Consider the following 19,255-nt stretch of genomic DNA (forward strand, 5'->3'; position numbering starts at 1 on the left):
GAGAGAAATGACAAATGAAATGATGCTTAGAAAGTGCCAGGCTGGACATCTGGCATGAGGGAAATCCTCATTCAGGACGGGGTGGCTATTAGTAACGTGAAGCAGGGTGGACATGCATCAACCTCACACGTCGTTACGCACCTGTTTCCCGACAAGGAGAGTCAGAAGCAACATTGATAAATCCCAGAGCTTACTGTGCATCACTACTCACCCAACAAAGTGTCGTGTACATTGAGCAAATGACCACCACCAGCCAGGCCACCCAAACCCCAGGATAGAGAAGTTCGGATTTAAGGAAATCAAACTGCTTCCTGCCTCTCCTTACTCTCTGCTTCCAGGATTGCCTAGATGTCACTTCTCTATTTTGCTGTTTTTTTTCCCCCCTGTTGCTGTGCCAGGAAAAGCAAAACAAAAAGCATCATAAGGGGCATGGACATCAGCGCTCTGTATGTTTACCTTTCACTCAGCTCTCAAAAGAGTAAGGAAGGCCCCAGGACTGAGAAGCTACCACGCGATGCCAGCACCATCACCAGCAGGACTGTCCTTAGCCCCGTTCCACATCTGTCACCACAGTACGGGTCGGACAGCCATGCCAGGATCAAACCCACACCTGCCCCTCAGGCCTCTGATCTTTTCTGCGACTACAACTATGGAGCCGCACCACTCCTGTGTGTGTGTGTGGGGGGAGGGGCGGATATTCATTTCTAATTATTTGCAACCTCTCCATTCTCTGCCTTCTGAGGATGGCTCTCCCAGACAATCCAGTTTTTCCGAGTCCCTGAGAAAGAAGTAACCCAGAAAGTGGGAACAAGTGGCAACAAGGCTAAATGCTCTGCAAGTGTTAAGTAAACTTAGGCGGGATTCAGAACAGGTGGGCTGAGGGCAGAAGGCAAAGGGGGAGAGTTGCAGGGGGAGTGGGCAGCAACGGCACTTAAGGGAGGCTGTTTGTGATGCTTTTTTTACAAACAAGGAGCAGAACCGCAGAATTTTGTGGTAACGAGGGTTTCTGTCGCTTAACAACAATTCTCAAAACAGAGCTCACCTCAGGGGAAGGTTGGCCAGCTGTACAGGTTTTTCACGTGTATCTAGGCTACTATGGTAAGGCTTTGTGAACATGCCAATTTTGAGTTTGCTCTGAACAGAAAAGTCAGGCCGTCATAAATGAAAAAGAAGTGTAACTTGTCCTGAATACCCCGCCCGTCTCTGAAGGCCCCGAAGTCCTACTGAGTGAGAGGCAAGAACGAATCCCTATTGAGACCCTGAAGAGCTTCCAAAACTGCTTGAGTGTGCAGCATAACCAGCTTTACTTCCTCTTAAGGGGACATCCTATAGTGTTCCATGCTCTCTTTCCACTACGTTGTTAAAGGGCCAGTCTAGGGTAACTGGTAACTGTTGTGAACTAGTTATTGTGCCCCAGCCCCCAGGCTAGTGATTGGCCCTGTAAGATGATGACCCAAAATAGACCAATTGGAACCCTTTTCTAGGATAGATCGATTTTTATATACACACATATTTTTAAACAGGCGGTGGGTCAAAACAAAGCCTTTCCTCTAGGGACATTAAGGTGGAATGATGTAAACCTGAACTATTTGTGCCTGCCCACCCCTGGGGTGTGGAGAAAATCCTTTTGCAAGAGCAGATAATCCCGCCACCGCAGCACTGAGATCATAGCCTGCTGCCATTTAAGTTTTTCCAGTGCCTGATGTCCACTTGACTCCTAGGTATCCAGTTACAAACCTCTTCCCAGTTACAATTCCTTTTAAAGCTGGAGTTGCACTTATCTTTGGCAAACTGGTAACGTAATGGAAAGCCAGAATGTCAATGTGCCAGACAAGCCAGTTTGCTTGCCCTGTCCCCGTCCACATGGCCACTTACTCCAACCTGATCTTTCCTTCTCCCCAGCTGATACTGATGGGAATACCCGTTTTCACCATATTCTTTGAATTGTATCAACTTCCGGGGTTGCCCCTTTCCTTCCTTCCCTGCGTTGGGCTCCATGTAATACCTAGCATAGTGCCTGACATGATCACTATCAGAGATGGGTGGAGGCTACTGACATTGTCCAGTGTTTTGAACCAGGAGAAAAATCATTTTTACTGTAGGACTAAACAGGGTATGTCTAGTGATTACTCAACACATGAGATGTTTGACGCAAGGTCGTCAGTGAAAGGGAAAGCTTCCAGGAGAGCGTTACCTTGTCTCCCCCACAAAGGGGAACCCATTACCCAGTCGGCTCTAGATGGGGCAACCGAATCCACGGGTTCTTACAAGTCCGTGTTACTATAAGTAAAATGTGCACTGATTTTAAGCAGCACAGTCTTCTCCGGCACCATGCTAAGATACTAGAATTGTTTTGGAGGACAGAGAAAGCTGACTCACTCAATCCACACCCCCGTTACATTTGACTTGGAGTTATCCATCCTCTTAGATACCTTATTTGCTTTGCCAAGCTCAAATGTTTCACTTATTAAACAGAGAAAGAAAAACACAGGTAACATGGCGCTGTGATCTTTATTCCATTAAATGACCTTACAACTAAGAGAAACATGCTTTTAATACACTACTAGCATAATCCCATACTATCGCACTTTAAAAAGTATGCTAAATTTTAAAGCCATTTTAAGAGTATAGGAGAAAATATTTTTAACGAATCATTTTTAAAGACAAGAAATCTGAGAAGACTATTTGTATGTGTTCAAGGTTAATGTTAATCCCTTTAAGGCTTTAGTCCGTGATAGCATTTATTCATCTAAACTGGAACGCTTTGGGACTCAAATTCGATCTTCCCTTGGTCATAAGAATGGTACCTGTAAATTTTAGTTCTGGCATAAGAAATTCCTTCCTAAGGAAGAAAAATTTCTTTTCAAATCTTTCTGCACCAATATCTGTTTTGAAAAGTTCCTGATATGGGATATTTTGTTGCTAATTTTCAAAGTTATGATCCTCTCCTTCCTTTTTGTTCATTATTTTTATTTATGGCTTAAGGTTTTCTATGTGTGAAAGACTTAAGAGTTCAAGCAACAGTGCCGAATTTTGCTTTTTAAAAGTAACACAACTTTCTATTTTTTTAAAAAAAAAATTCTAATTATACCTGCTAACAAATAGGATACTTCTACATTCATTTTTCAGAGAAGGCACTACAACATCCTAAATTAGAAAAAGGCTCTAAGGAGTTTAGCTAATTCTCCAGATTACAGGCATCCTTACTACTCAACACTGTAAACTCAATGATTGTACCTGGCAGACCACCTAATCTGAACCTCAAGTAAAAAGCCAGCCATCTGCCTCCAGACGATACTGAATTGCACTTTCCCATCACACAAAGCAGTCTCTCTCGCTGAGGTCTCTGAACCACCAGTGATATTTTTTATAAAAGTGGTGATTCCAGGCCATGGCCTGGACCAACTGAGGCAATCCCGTGTATGAAGCTGGGAATGAAAAATTTTTTAGAACAAGAATCCCAGGTAAGTCTTATGCACACCAAGGTAGATAAGAACCACTCTCCAAACCATAGGTACAATATGATTTAAATTTAGGGAAAACTATTCAATTGCAAATGACCTTTTACAATGCGGTTCTTAATGTCTTTTTATAAAATCACTTATACGAATAATTTGTACCTTCATAAGTGAAGCTTGTCTTCACTATGCCCTTTATTCCTTGACTAAAATTTTGTGGGATCTAAATATAAGCTGGAATGATGTAGCGCCTGCTGGCTACCTCACTGGTAGCTATCTCAAATGATCCTAAACTACATTTTAATAGTTCCATGTAAGTTACATTTAAAAAGAACTCTAGGAAAAAACAAAACTGTTCTTTATGACTTTTGCCCGGAAAATCAATTTACTTAATTTCTCTAATTCATACATACATACATCTACACTCATCCAAACGCACGCTATCAAAGACACCATTTTTATAAGCCAAGTAGAACACTGGGTATGACCTGCTAAAGAAACACATTGGCAAAAAAAAAAAAAAAAAGAAAGAAACAAACAAACACACTGCCAATACAAGGCCATTGGCTTGTCTGATGCCAAAAGCATTTTACTTCATGTAAGAGGAGAAAGATCAAGTAAAGCAAAAATATTCACAGGCAATTTTACCAAGTGTAAAAAAAGTCCATGGAACAGATTTCTTGGTAACTGATGAACTAAGGGATGACTCTGAAGGTGTTTTATCATCACTCACAGCAACATGACAATTGGCTCTCATTTTGTCTACAAACCAATCTAGAAAGATTTCTCGGTGAAAATCAAAATTTCGACTCTATTATTTTTAATACTATGAAGCTAATTGGAAGTATTTTTAAAAAAAAAAAAAAAACAAATAAGATTTAACTTCTCCTGAAATGCGTTCTTTTAATAGAAAATTTTGAAAACTTCCTTTTAAAAGTTAATGGAATGTGCCCATATACTGGTGGGAATATGCAAATAAAAAACGCTGCGTGGGAGGGAAGGCCAGCCAGGGAGTGGGAGAGTAAGGAACACTGAGTAAACACAGTCTGAACTAAGTAATGTCCCTGGCCCACGAACTGAAGGCCGAGGGAAGTTAAGGAGTAAAAGACATTCTTTTCAACCTGGTTAAAATCTTCCCAGGACTATTTATGCCAGCAATGAGAAAGCATCATTAATTGAAAAAGCCAATATAAAATCATTAGTTTACTGTTAAAAGAGAAATCAGGCCAAAGAAAACGCCTTAGAATTCTCACTGAAAAAACTTTATAAACACTTCCCAAAGACAGAATAAGTTAATAAAGACAAAAATAATAATAATAATAATAATAATAAGGCTTTTCCAGGACAATTAAACCAAGTTATTCCTTAAGATCCAAACAAATGGTGAATTTAAAGTTAATAAATCCTAAGATTTCATTAAGTCATACATTATCATTTTTTATGTAAAAAAATCTAATACTTTAGTATTAAAATGTTTTAGACACATCCTTTTCTCACCATTAAAGTACGACGACTCTAGACTATTGTTCTGAAATCTACAAATGTGCTTATAGAATGCATTAAAAGCTAAGTATCTCAACATCTGTAAGGCCTTTTTTTAGCAAAAAGTAAAACATGCAAAAGTGGTTTATTAAACCCGACATCAGCAGGTTAGTTTCAGCAAAACATCATCCATCACACTGATGTTTTCAATTTGAACTCTATTGGTTTTGCGAGTTTGTTTGTTTTTAATTAACATCTGTAAGGCCTTTAGTTAATAATTATGAACCTGCAGGAAGATGAAAGATCATCTGAAAATGCACTAAGTTTTCAAAACTAAACTTTCAATTGAACAGTCCAAGCTGAGCATCACTACGCAAGTAAACAGTTTTTAGAACAAGATGGAAGCTAAGCAGGGCCGGGCCTGGTTAGTACTTAGATGGGAGAGACCACCTAGGAAGACCAGGTGCTGTAGGCATTAAAAAAAAAAAAAAAAAGTTGGAATTTTCCTAAGTTCAACAGCAAGTGAAAAAAAACCAGCAAGAATGTCAAGGCAAGAGGGTATGTAAATAAGAAAAATATATAAAAAGCATGGAACCAATACAAGACATAAAAACACTTGCGTGGTGAAGTGTTAAAGTTGTCAAAAAAATTCTTTGAATTTACATGCTAGAAGAGATTTTCTTTTTCCACTTTCCATTCATACTTCGTAATACAAAATTTACTCAGTTTTTGTCTAAGCCTTCCTACCTCCCTCCAACAACAAAAATTATCTTAGGAATTAAGGCTCACACAGCTGATGAATGTTTATATAAATACTAGCAGGCAAATTTTAAGAAGTTTTAATTCCACAATAACTCACCATTATAAATCAAAGGAAAAGACAACTAACAGGTAAAAACTGTTTATCACACAATCAAGGTAAATAAAAAAGAATTCTTAGATACTTCTAGATGTTGTCCGTATTTGGGTGTTTTGGTCCTTACTAAGCCAAAGCTATTTTAAAGCTACCAGATGGGTCAAGTAAAGTTAAATAAAGGAAGACTCATGATATAAAACTGACAGTTTTAGTTTCATTATTAAAAATATGCAATGCATAGGAGAATGCAAATAAACATTTTGGATAAAGACGTGATTTACTGCTAAGCCACGTGTAACAGGACATCGATTAAAGGCAGTAATGTTTGGTAATGTCTATCTTTTAATTCATAATAAAGTTCTGTTCTTATGATATGTATATGTATATTAACCAACAAACAGTGAATCTGACCAAGGCACAAGTTCAAGTGACTTATCAGAGGTCACATGGTTCATTTAAACTCAAGTTTTTTCCTTAAATTATCAAGCTCATTCCTTTTATTATGAGCCACTCTGGCTTTTCAAGGCATGTTTGCTCTTTTCTAGGAAGAAGCTATAGGAATAAAGGTGTGTGTGTGTGTGTGTGTGTGTGCGCCAACAAAACTGCCAGCCTCTCAGATAAAAGCCCTTAAATTTCAGTGTATGATAGATTTAAACGTATGATTTTTCCACACTATGTAGCAAACAAGATTCTCTAATATAAGATTTTTAAAGTATAATGGCATCATTTTCAGTCCTCAGTTATGAAGCTTTTGCAAGTTTTGTAAACTTTAAAAAAAAGAATCCTTCTCAATGGAGTAAGGTATAAAAGAACTATCAAATTCTGCCCCAAACAGCATCTTGTGTGAGGCTGTCCTCATTCCCTCCCCATCATGCCCACGAGAGCATGGATTCAATCTTAAAAGGCACTAAGTGGCACATAAAGGACTTAAAACTAAGTTTCCATTTTTTCCTTTTGCTTTCCGCCCCCCATAAAGTGCACAAAGCAGAGTAATAAGAAAACAGACACAGGCTTGGATCTACATCGTCAGCAAGGAAAAGCAATGCTTCCAACAGAAATGGAAGAGTGTGTAAGAATTTGAAGCCACAGGAAAGGTCTATTCATTTACTGGTGCCACGTCTCGCTCTTCCCAGGCGGTCCCAGATCTGCACTCCTCGGGACCTGGACCTGTGGCCTTGGCAGAAACCCGGAAATCAGTAGAGGCTGGTCGGGTCCTTGGTGGATCCTCTCATTAAGATGCTATTGATCCTTTTTATCCACTGGGGGTTTCCCAACAACTGCATCCCTCACAGCGGCCTGAGTGGAATTTCCAATATGAGAAGTAGCCTGCAAAAAAAGGTCCATCGATTCAATACGTAAGTTAATAAAATGTGGCATGGCACCAACAGAGTAAGTTCTTGGAAATAAACTTTCAAAAACTTCTGCCTACATTATCAGTGTGTTACAGAAAATGGGATGAAATCGTGGGGGAGGGGAGCCTTGTGGTAGAAGCTGCCTCCAAGAGTGTTAGCTGGGCCTCTGCTCTGTTATAGGGGTGGAGTGGGCAGCTCTCCTAGCTTCACCACGAGCTTCTCATTTAACTGGTCTTTCCACACCACGCGGAAAAAGGAATCAATCAGAGTCTCAAAGACTTATAAACCTGGATCTATAAACAGACAAGAAAGCAAGAAGGCTCTGCCTTTTTGGAAGATTTTAAGTGAAAGAGACGCCATCCATTAATAGGATTCAAAACAGAAAATGTTAAGTTCACATTTTTTAAAGCTCTTGATTTTCAGTGAAGCAAAATTAACCTCAGATGCGGGGAGAGAAGCACACAGGAACTGTCTGAGGAACATGCAGTTAGAAGCTTCCCGTGAGGAAGAGAGATGTCTAAGTTGGAATGTTTTTTTACATTAATGGAAAGTTGTTAGGCATGGAAACAAAATATCGAAATTAAATATTAATATCCTGAAGAAAGATAATAAAACATAATGCCCATCAGAAACAAAATAGCCAGGGAACATTTCTCAGGCCTTCTTTCACTAGGAAGCTCTTCCAAAAATGGATGTTTTACAACAGAAACACAAATATCTACTTGTCCATTTTCAATGCTCGGTCTCCTCAGCTGGCACCACTTACCTGCTCCAATACGTACGCTGCACCAGAATCGATAGCTCCGCCCAGCTCACGATACTGGCCAGAATATCTGATGTACCCCCATGTGAGAAGCGCTATTAACAGCAGTCCAACCATACAGTTGAACAGCTGGGCCACAACCTCAAGACCAATGAAGCCCGTGAGGCCAGAAGCTATGTACAGAATCACGATGCCCACGAAGAGCACCGCAGGGGTTCGGAAGGTGCTGAAGATGTTCTTGCTGTTGTTGTGCTTGCAGAAGTTCTCGTAGAGTTCCTTGATCTCCGCCTCCAGCTCCTCTTGGTAACGAAGGCTAAAATCCTTCCCACCCATCTTCTTGATCTTTTTAAAATGGTCCAGAGCAAGCTGTCTGAATTCACAGTGCTTCTCCTCTAAAATGTCGGGAGACAAGTAAGGTTTCTCTCCCCCACAAACCTAAAAAGAACAAAGACACATGTGTTGTGTAAGATAAAATAAGTGAAAACCTTAGACTATTTTAAGGTATTAGATATTAGTTTTAAAATGATGAAGATCAAAAAAGTCTGGGTTCACTTCCTCAGAAAAGCCCCCTTAAATATCTAGGTGATGCGGATCAGTGAGGGCAGTGACTCTGCAGGAAGCCTGGGCTAGAAATGGTGATAACTGGAAGGCCCCAACAACCAGGATGCCCCAAATTCCGCTTTGCTGTCTCATCTGAAGACACATTAAACAGGATCAAGTTTGGCCTTTAGAAGTAAGCAACGATGTCCAGGTTATAGAAATTTCAGAACAGGACATGTCTCACATACCTCTTCCATGTTGTTATAATACATGTCCTTCGCAGAGGCTGCAGCTGCTAAATTGTTGGCTTCGGCAGTGGCCTTTTGAAAAATGGAAAGCATAAGCTATAAATCCTTTCTAACATTCTTCTACAAATAATCAAGGAAAATTTTCTCACCTTATTCCCCATTCTTCCTTTTTTATTATCCTTCTGCTATTTTTTAGGTTTCCATATAGGTCAATTAATGAAATAAAATACATCTTTTCGCCCAAATTTTCTGCCAAAGATATCCTTACATATAAGAATCTTTACCATAAATTAAACTTTTGAAAATCATTTCCTTTCCTTCCATTTTAAATGTTAAAAAAGAAGGGAGGGGAAATGATCTTTACGACGTCAATCCCAAACTCTAGCTTCTTTTGTGAAAATGTGTTTTCATGGTATGTTTGCGGGGAAGATCGGGCCCAGTGAGAGGCCGTTCTGTTTCCACTGAAGCACTATGAACAGAGACAAGACGACCGGAAGGCAGGCGCGCTGCTGGGAAACATGCTGCCCATCAGCAGAGCTCACTCAGCCAGCCGGGCAGGAGAGCGACAGCACTCTCAAAGGACTCTGCTTACTGTATGTGGGTCAACTCACGTAATCAAAGCGTATTGCTCAGAATGTCAAAGAATGGCTTACCTGAAGCATGGATTTGGGGTGAGGCAAATCTTCTCCTTGGTAAATTTTAATGTATGCCTTAAAACATAAACATAAAAACCACTATGAAAAATGTCATTGTCATATTTAATCATACTTTTAACTTTTAGAAACAGTGACCATACCATTGCATTTTCCTAAAGACCTAGATCAACACCCAGGAATTAGCAAAACCACAACACGCCTTGGAGTGCATGTTAGCATTTTTAGTGAACTAAAAATGTTCTCAAGCAGCACGAGCCTACTGAGGCTAAGACTCCCGCCAGACTCCCCATGCACACTGGCCTCACCACTACCTGTGGGCAGAGTGACCATCCGCCTTGAGGTAGTCGTGTCACATCTAGGTGCCGTCTCCTGCTACTCACAGCAACTTCCTAACCACCTCCTGTCCACACCATCTTCCTTGAGGAACAATCTTCCTTTAGCCACAGTAATCACTCCTCTAAGAGAGTGCAAAGAACATCCATTTGGTTCTTACACTGATACTGCCACCTCGTGGCCCACTCCTGGAAGGACACTGAAGTCTGAAAATGCCTCTCAACATCTCCCCCATGAAACTTTCCCCTAAGCTATTAAAATATTGAAATTCAAGTTAGTTTACAACCTAGACCTGTTTTACCAAAAGTCAAAACACTTTAACAATTAAAATCCGTATTTACCTTAAAATACTCCAACAGCCCCCGACAGGTGACTTTTGAGCCATTGATCTCCTTTTCCATTAAGTTCGCTGGGTTTAATACATACGGTATCAGTATCTGTAACTGCTCTTTGAATTCACTGGCAATATCTGTTCACAGGACCACGAAGAAGGAAACAATAAGCCAAAAAGACTATTTAACCGAGGTGAGCATGAAACACAACCTTTCTAGGTTTCCAACCAACTCAGACTATCAACTGAACAGAAAGTGGGTAGGAACCCACGTCAAGGTAGGAACTCTTCAACAATCCACAGCCCTAACTTATAAAATTGAGGCGTTTTCATTTCATTTATTGACTCAACAGTTTTGAGCACCTTTTTGTGGCAGGCATTGCCATAGAGCTGAAGACAGAGCTGTGAATGAAATGAAAGTGGTTTCTAAATTTTTCCAATTACAAATATCGCCATAAAATCTGTTGAAAAAACTTCAAGTTAATTTATTTCCTTAGATTATTTCCTAAAATTATATGATCCTCTGAGAAGAATTACTCGATATTATAATGACGATGTAGACTCCTGGAAAACATTCAAAACTATTTTTAAAAATCTATAAAGCCTACCATCGGATAATCATGATTAACATTTAAAATATCCCTATTCTGGATGAAAAAGTAAAACTGGCAGTTACAAAATAGTCATGGGGATGTGAAGTACAGCCTAGGGAATATAGTAAATATTATTGTAATAATTACGTATAATGCCAGGTGGGCACTAGACTAATCAGGGAATCACTGTGTTAATTACATAAATGTTTAACCACTATGCTGTACACCTGAATATTGAAGGTATTGAATGTCAACTAATTGAAAAATTAAAATAAAGTAAATAAATGTCCATACCCTTCCTTTTTCAGGTTCTTATATATTGCTAAATTGTTTTTGTAAAAGACTGCACCAATTATACCCACCAATGTATGAGAAGGCGTGTTTACTACTCTCGACGGATTTTTATCATTTTTAAAATCTTTACTGATTTAATCGGTGAAAAACAGTATCTTTGGATTTCTGCTTCTGATAGTACAGACAAGAGAATCTGAAGGGACCTTCATCCTAACAAGATCCTGCACGAAATGTATTCCATTACGCTGCTGGGCCTGAAAGGGAAAGAGCTGCAAGGGGCTGAGCAGGCGGCAGGGGGTATGGGCTGAAACCAGAGCAGCGAACTCAGGGCGGCCAGATGAGGACATTCACTACAACGGGTGACTTTTGGCGAAATTAACTCCTAAATTAAGTTGGATCCCGGTCAGTAAGCCTCTAGCTTAAAGGAGCAAACACAAATCTCTGGAGAAAAAAAAATAGATCTGAATCATGTACCAAACAGCTGCACGAAGAAATCTGATGATAGGAAATTAAAAAAAAAAAAAAAAAATTAAGATCTGAACGGTTGAATGAAATTTAATACATGTCTAACTGGAGTCCTAGGAAATGAAGGGAGGCAATACGGGGATAATGGCTGAGAAATCTCTAGCACTGATGAAATATGTAAATCCACAGCTTCAGAAACTACAACACATAACGAGTAAATAGAAAGAACTACACACATTAATAGTAAAATTGTAGCACAGCAAAGACCTCCTGGAATAAGGTCTGCAATAAAGGAAAGAAAGACTGAAGGAATCAATAAACATGTAGGGAAAACTAAACAAATATTATCTTATAGATAATAATGGCAGTTGATTGATGAGATTAAAAAGAAGACAAAGCTAAAACACTCTAGGAGGAAGGTAATCAGAGTTAAACTGTTCTACCTAAGTTAAGTGGGTACCAACCTCCATCTAAATATTCTTAATTCTATTGTTTCCTCAGGATGGCGCCAAAGTACGGTCTATACCAACTTTAAAAAGAGATTAACCCCCACATTGCACACTGATTAGTGGCTTAATGTATGACAAAGGTGACATTTCAGCCAGCGAAGAAAAGTTGGACTATTCAATAAATACTGTTGGGACAAATGGGTCAGCCATTCAGAAAATAAGTTGGATCCAAATTGGATCATAAATTATAATGAGAAAAATGAAACTGCAAGTTTTTAACAACAAAAAAAACTAGGACAAATTCTTTATAACCTTGGAGTGAAAGTGAACATAATATGGTATTGTATATATTCATATTTGCTTGCATATACGAAAGAAATTGCAAAACTACAAACATGTGAGTGTATTACCTTCAAAAAAGTCTTCTATTATGGTTTGAACTTTCACCACACTGAAAGACTGAGCTTCGAAAATATTTCATACAAAGAACTAGCAAGATCCAGACACCACAGATTGTTACTATAAACAGTTCTACAGACCCTCAGCTATTACTATTTCTGTAAAGGCTGTACCAAAACATTAGCGTTAGAGTAGACAAGTGTCTCGTGACAGAGATGATCTATAAAGACTACCGACACACTTGCATTCCTTGATTATTGTGATGCTACACATATAGTCATGGGTATATACTACCCATTTGCAGTTCTTCCTTTGGGACTTGCCTTTTCATGTAAGAAAAAAAGATTTTAACCCTATAAATGTGTTTTATAGTTTATTCATAGATGAAGAAAGTAAATGGTGCATAATTATGAAACTAAAGGTTGCTTATACAGAATTTGTTCCTTATTTTATAAACATACTATGAAATTTAGCACATTACTATTTAGTGATAAGTCATTCATAATCTGTGAGTATGTGTACTGGGTTGAACAGTATGTACCCTGAATGCACATCCACCTGGAATTTCAAAATGTGACCTTATTTGAAGACATAGTCTTTATAGATGTAATGAGCTGAGATCATACCAGATTAGGTTGGGATTTAAAATCAACCTAAAAAAAGAGAACACACAGAGGTACACAGAGAAGGTGGTCATGTGACCATGGAACAGAGACTGGAGTGATGCCAACTACAAACCAAGGAATGCCAAGGACTTCCAGCAACCACTGGAGGCGAGGAGAGAAACATGGGACAGATTCTCCCTCAGTGCTTCCAGAAGGGACCGACCCTGCCCGCACCTCCATTTTTGAATTCTGGTCTCCTGAACTGTTGGGGAATAAATCTCTGTTGTCTTCAGCCACCCAATTTGTGGGACTTTGTTACAGCAGTCACAGAAATACACATAACTAAAAGTGATGCAAAATTACAAAAGCCAGGGTTATAGAACTTTTAAGAAGCTTTCCCTAACCCGGAACAGCATGAGAAAAATGAATTTTAAAACAGAATGTTTTGAATTATCAAATGTTTGCCAATACAGAAGAATGCCATTTCGTGTGTTTATGCCTGAAATATCTGACACCACCACGAGGTAAGAGGAAAAAGCATGCAGTCACTCTCAACCACCCTTCCGATCACTTTCATTTAACAATTCCACTGCACAACTTCCCTACCAGTAAGGAACAAACCCGAGTTTAGGTTTGGTAAACATATATCTAATAATGGAGCATTACAACCCTAAAAGACACATCACCTACACAGTCAGCTTTCTCTCTATACTCAACTCTGAAGTCAACTGCAACTACTTTTCAGGTAAAAGGTTCTAGTTCCAGTGCATCTAAGCAGATTTCCCTCCAAAGCCGGACCTCAAATCTGGATTTCTGAATTGCCATCTAAGAGGTTCTGGAGGTCTCCTGCTCAGGAAAGCGCCCATCTCCATAAAAATATCAGACAAGTGACAAATAGAGGGTAAAAGTAAGTCTCTCAAACTCAGTTTATTTTGCAATATTACAAGCTGGAACGTAAATCTTAAGGTGAACCAGTACATTAACTTTCTTGGATCAACTGAGTCAATTTCCCCTGGTCACTAAATTACATATATCCTCTAAACTACTTCCCCAATATTACAGAGGAACTTCTATTTGAACACTGTATGGATTTGGAGTGAGAGAGATCTGGATGTGAATCTCTGTCCCACCACTTACTAGCTAAGTACTCTGAGCAAGTTACTTAACGCTTCTGAACCAGTTTATCTGTACAATCAACGAAATAATATCAGCTTCATGGAATTACTGGGATCACTGAGTATGAAAGTAACCAGCACAGTGCCGGTGCTGTGGTGCTGTGGTCTGAATGTTTGCGTCCTCCCACCCCCACCGCACCCCTGCCTTACAAAATGCATCTGTTGAAATGCATAAAGGTAATGGCATTAGTAGGTAGGGCCTTCCGGAGAGGATTAGGCCTCGAGGGTGGAGCCCTCCTGAATGGGATTAGTGCTCTCAGAAGAGACCCACAGACTCCCTAGCCCTTTCCATCACGTGAAGATACAACCAGAACTCTGAGACCAGGAAGGGAACGGTTACCCCGCCACACTGCCCTCGGAATTCCAACCTCCAGAACTACAAGAAATAAATTTCTGTTGTTTATGAGCTACCCAGTCTACAGTATTCTCTTACAACAGCCCAAATGGACTGAGACAGCTGGGAACACAAGTGTGCCTCTAAAAATGACAACTACTATTATTTCTACTTTACTGGGAACCTGAGAAGCTCAGATAAGTTTACAAACAAAAATGCTCAGTTTAACAGATGTTTAAACTGAGGGTTAGTCATTAATGATTCAAGGTCTCAATGAATAAGGAACAAAAATAAGATGATGAAACCCAAGAGTCCCAACTCTGATTTCTCGAAGCTACCATACCATCTAGTCAGCACTTCCTACTATCAAGGTATGACCCAGCATCAGGTTTTATTATAATCACGAATAAGCTGAAAACAATGGCCATGACATGTATTATCTTACCTTTCTTTGGGAAGTTAATTTTACTTGATAAATTATTAGCTGACAAATGTTCAGTCTTCCTTTACTTAGAGCACTTTTATCTCTTATAAACCAGTAATCATAACATGCCTCTTAGAAAGACTGTTAATGGATATTACTACCACCATTTCTGATGGAGAAACTAATGTGAACTAATTCTGATGGTCACAGTAGACAGGAGCAAAAACGGAACCAGACTCTAAATGCCATTTTTTCTAAGACAACACACTATTTCTCTTAAGCAGTCATTAGATTCATAACTGACATTTTCTGGTCACTATTTAATTCCAAAGTGCATATCACGTGTTTAAAATAACATCATTTGTAACATACCTTTCAATTTCCCATCAAACTCAGGGCTTGTGGCCACCTGGAGCCCTGGATGTGGCAGCAGAAAACAGGTGACATTGGAGAAACAGGAGTGAATGTGATTTCGGACATTCTGAATTTCTTCATGTTGATGTTCTTTCACCTGCCAATGAAGATCGACAATTCGCAAAAGACTATTTGTTTTAATTCACTAGGAACCAATAGTACAGGACAAAGGAAAGAAGACTTCCCAACTCTGATGGGTCACAGTAGCCTATGTTTTGTCCAAAGAGCAAACTCAGAACCCTAAGAAGCAATAAACGCATAACTTTGATTAACCATGGCTTGGCTCCTAGAGCTATCAAAGAATAGGTACTAAAGAGTTTTGTTTTTTTTTTTTTAAGAGTATTACACAATACTTAGGAAGAACAACAGAAGGTTTGTGGGCATAAAGGAGGATCTAACCAACTGGTAATAATTGACAAAAAACTGCTGTGCTTTAATTTTGGAGAAAAGGGTAATAAGCCTGTTTATAGTCATCCTGAAACAAATAAGAATTCTGAATAAGAACAACAGAACTAAAAGTTCTGAATGTGGTGTCCTAAAGGCACATACAAAACTTAATGTAGAATGTGAAAGGAAAGCTTGGGCTTTTGCCCAGAGTTCTCTATAGTCCCCGTGCATTATAGACCTGGCTACTTTAATCTAAAACATGAATGTTATCTACGGCCACGCCACCCTGAACACGCCCGATGTTGTCTGATCTCAGAAGCTAAGCAGGATCGGGCCTGGTTAGTACTTGGACAGGAGACAACCTAAGAATACCAGGTACTGTAGGCGTTAAAATAAACAAACAAACAAATAAATAAAACATGAATATTAGTGTGTGACTATTCATAAGTATCTAGCACACTTGAAATAATTTTCCATAAACTGCTTTACATACAATAGTTAAAGGAAATTAGAAAGTTATCACTACCTTTAGGTAATTTTTCAGGTTATATTTCTACTTACTTGTAGACGCTTATCCAAAAATGACATTCCTCCCTGTAGTCCATAGTTGTATTCATAAGGGAAACTCCAGTCTCGAACCAAAAACATCAGAGTCTATTTTGGAAAAGAGCAGAACATATTGTAATGTTGCATAAATGGATTTTCAAAATAACAACTGAAATTCTTCTTTGCACAATGCCAGCTTCTTCAAAGGGGACAAAAATGTGCTGAAGGACTGATCTATTCTGAAATATCTTAGAAACGTTATAAACACTAGGAGGACATGTACACTAAAAGCGAGTATGGGGAATGTGGTCAAGGACAAGTGAGAAAACAAAATGGCACTAGCTAGTCTTCAATCGGATCTACTTTCAACATTAGAAGGAAAAAGAAAACTAAAATAATAACAATACTTAAAGCTCCTCTAATTTTATTGAGGTTACTGTGCATTCTCATCCTCATGAAACCATTAGCTAAAGCAGAAGTCAGAAAATTTTTTGTGTAAAGAGCCAGAGTGTAAATATTTTAAGCTATAGCAGCAAGAGGCAGCCATGAACAGTTCAAACAAGTGTGGCTGTGTCCTAATAAAACTTTAGCTATAGACACTAAATTTCAGATAGTTTACACACATCATAAAATCTTGTTTGATTTTTTCAACCATTTAAATATGTAAAAACCATTCCTAATTCACAGGTCATGTAAAAATAGGAAGCTGGCTAGATTTGGCCCATGAACTGTAGTTTGCTGATCTCTGAACTAAAACAAATATATGAATGATATTTATAGTTAACATTTATACCTGAAAGGGTTTTTGGAAAATTTCATCCATTGCCAGACGACCATATTCCGTGAAAAGCTTTAAAAAGAAAAAAAAAAAAAAAAAAAAGAATAAGAGTTATGGCTTGTAAGGCAAAATTACTTAAAGAGTTTCTGTGTCTAGTCTTTGGCAAAATTCTTTGAACAGACTGAATACTACTTACATGAAACCAAAGTTCTACAGTTGCAAAAGCCCACAGGAGCCATTAACCTTAAAATAATCTTGGATCTGTCTCACATCTTACATCCCAATTCATTAGCAAATCCAGAATCCAATCACTCACAACTTCCATGAAGCTTGGAATATTTCAATAGCTTCCTAACTGGTCTTGCCAGCCCCACCCCCTCCCCCACACTATTCCTATACAACGGTTTAAGGGTAGTTAGAGCACACCCTGCCTCTGCTCAATCCCACCTCTATCCCGCCCCCAGCCTTATTCAGTATAAAAGCCAGTCCTTACCGCCTGATCCCTCCCTCCGCACTGGCCCTCCTTGCTGTTCTTCAAACACGCTGGGCACACTGCTGCCTTGGGGCCTTTAACGACTCCTTCCCCTGTCTGTAATGTCCTTCCCCCAAGTATCTGTGCAATCGAGTCCCTCACTTCTTAAGGTCTTTACTCAAAGCCTCTCAACGAAGCCTTCCATGGCCCTCTGCCTAAAAAGACTGAAATTCTCCACACAATGTTTCCTACCCCATGTCTCTTTAACTTTTCTCCTTAATGTATCTCACCATCTAACATACTATACCTTTACTCATCTTAGTGTCTGTCTTCACTACTAGCACTGGAACGCCATGAGAACAGGGATGTTTGTTTTGTAAACCTCTATACCTCTAGCATCAAGAAGAGTGTTAGACCCACAGTATGGACCCATAATATGTATGTCATTCGAATGACTGAGATTCCCTTAAGGTTAGAGGCAGGAGCCATCAAGAAATGAGCAGATTCTCTCAGCAGAATCCCTGAAAGGCTCAGAAATTAGAAGCACCAGTTACCTTGAAGGAGAGGGTGAGGGAGATAACTAAAATGTTTGAAACTCTGTGGAGAGAACATCTAACACTCTCAGATTCTCAGATCCTGCTCTGTCCTCCACCTCCAATGCTCTTCCACCCCCATGGGAGATGAGCACTGTACTATCTGGAGAGGATAAACCAAAAGGAATTGAGACTTTGACTCCAAACTCAGCTGAGCAAGAAATAAGTCCCCTGCCTCACTGGAAACAGGTACTTAAGCCTAAGTCTACAAACACACTGATCAGTGAGCCTCCTTGGCCCACTCACTCACTGGAGTCAGAGCAAGCTGCCCCCGACCCAGGCAGGAGTTTAAAGAAGAAAGAATTATTCTCTGGAGAAACCAACAGCCCAAGAATAACAGTCTGCAAATACAGGCATTTCGAGGTTGCAACAAAAAAAGCTAAATCGTCTTGCCCAATCACCTCACTGCGATCCAAACCAGTACACAAGGACTATCTCTGACCACAGCTCCGAGTCAGCTTTTCAGTGGCTCACTCTTAAACACAGATGGCCATGGACCAGCAGACCTTTGAGAAGAGCTTCTAGCCAAGAAAGACAAAAACTCATGTCCTTCAATTCTAAAATATCATCTGAACCTTATATGTATGCTATTATGTTTTTTTCCTATACACATATACCTGTGGTAAAGTTTAATTTATAAATAAGGCACGGAAAGAGATTAACAACAATAACTAATAATAAAATAAAACAATATCCTGTAATAAGTGATGTGAAATGTGGTCCCTCTCTGATAACTGAGAAAGCTATTAAGTGACCAAAGGCAGGGAGTGTCTACAGCATGGACACACTAGACAAAGGGAAGATTCACGTCCCAAGCAGGACAGAGCAGGACAATGCAAGATTTCAATACATTACTCAGGATGGTATGCAATTTAAAACTTATGAATTGTTTATTTCTGGAATATTTCGCTTGATATTTTCAGACTGCAGTTGACTGTGTAACTGCAACTGTGGAAAGTAAAACCACAGATAAAGGTGAAGTACTAAATCGCACTTATGGTTCAGAAGTATGTAATTTATACGAAGTCAAACCTATCCATTTTTTTTCTGTCTTCTTCTACCTTTGACGTCTTGCTTAGAAAATTCTACCTCATAATTTTATATTGGCCTACTTTTTTCTAGTCGTTTGTGGTTTGTTTGTTTTGCATCAAAATATTTAATCCACCTCGAATTTAGTTTGGTATTAGTACAAGGTAGGACTCTAATTTCTACTTTATCTAAATAGATAGGCAACTATTCTATTATCTATTGACCAATCCATCCTTTCTAATACAGCATATATTAAGTGGAATAAAATATATGAAAATG

At 39.1% G+C, this 19,255-nt stretch overlaps 1 protein-coding gene across 2 annotated transcripts in view; it reads right to left on the bottom strand.

Moving 5' to 3' along the window:
* Positions 1 to 2,492: 2,492 nt before the first annotated feature.
* Positions 2,493 to 19,255, bottom strand: part of ATL3 (atlastin GTPase 3) — a 35,145-nt gene continuing 18,382 nt past the window's right edge. For both annotated transcript variants that reach the window (XM_016118585.2, XM_016118584.2), the window contains exons 6-13: positions 16,898 to 16,954; positions 16,120 to 16,212; positions 15,130 to 15,268; positions 10,030 to 10,157; positions 9,353 to 9,409; positions 8,700 to 8,771; positions 7,915 to 8,346; positions 2,493 to 7,122 (exon numbers count right to left, since the gene is read on the bottom strand). In XM_016118585.2, the coding sequence (XP_015974071.1) occupies positions 7,036 to 7,122; positions 7,915 to 8,346; positions 8,700 to 8,771; positions 9,353 to 9,409; positions 10,030 to 10,157; positions 15,130 to 15,268; positions 16,120 to 16,212; positions 16,898 to 16,954 (1,065 nt within the window). In that variant the 3' untranslated portion in view covers positions 2,493 to 7,035. The remainder of the gene's footprint in view (positions 7,123 to 7,914; positions 8,347 to 8,699; positions 8,772 to 9,352; positions 9,410 to 10,029; positions 10,158 to 15,129; positions 15,269 to 16,119; positions 16,213 to 16,897; positions 16,955 to 19,255) is intronic.

This window comes from Rousettus aegyptiacus, unplaced genomic scaffold, assembly GCF_014176215.1.
Source record: "Rousettus aegyptiacus isolate mRouAeg1 unplaced genomic scaffold, mRouAeg1.p scaffold_m13_p_5, whole genome shotgun sequence".
NCBI classification, from domain to species: Eukaryota; Metazoa; Chordata; class Mammalia; order Chiroptera; family Pteropodidae; genus Rousettus; species Rousettus aegyptiacus.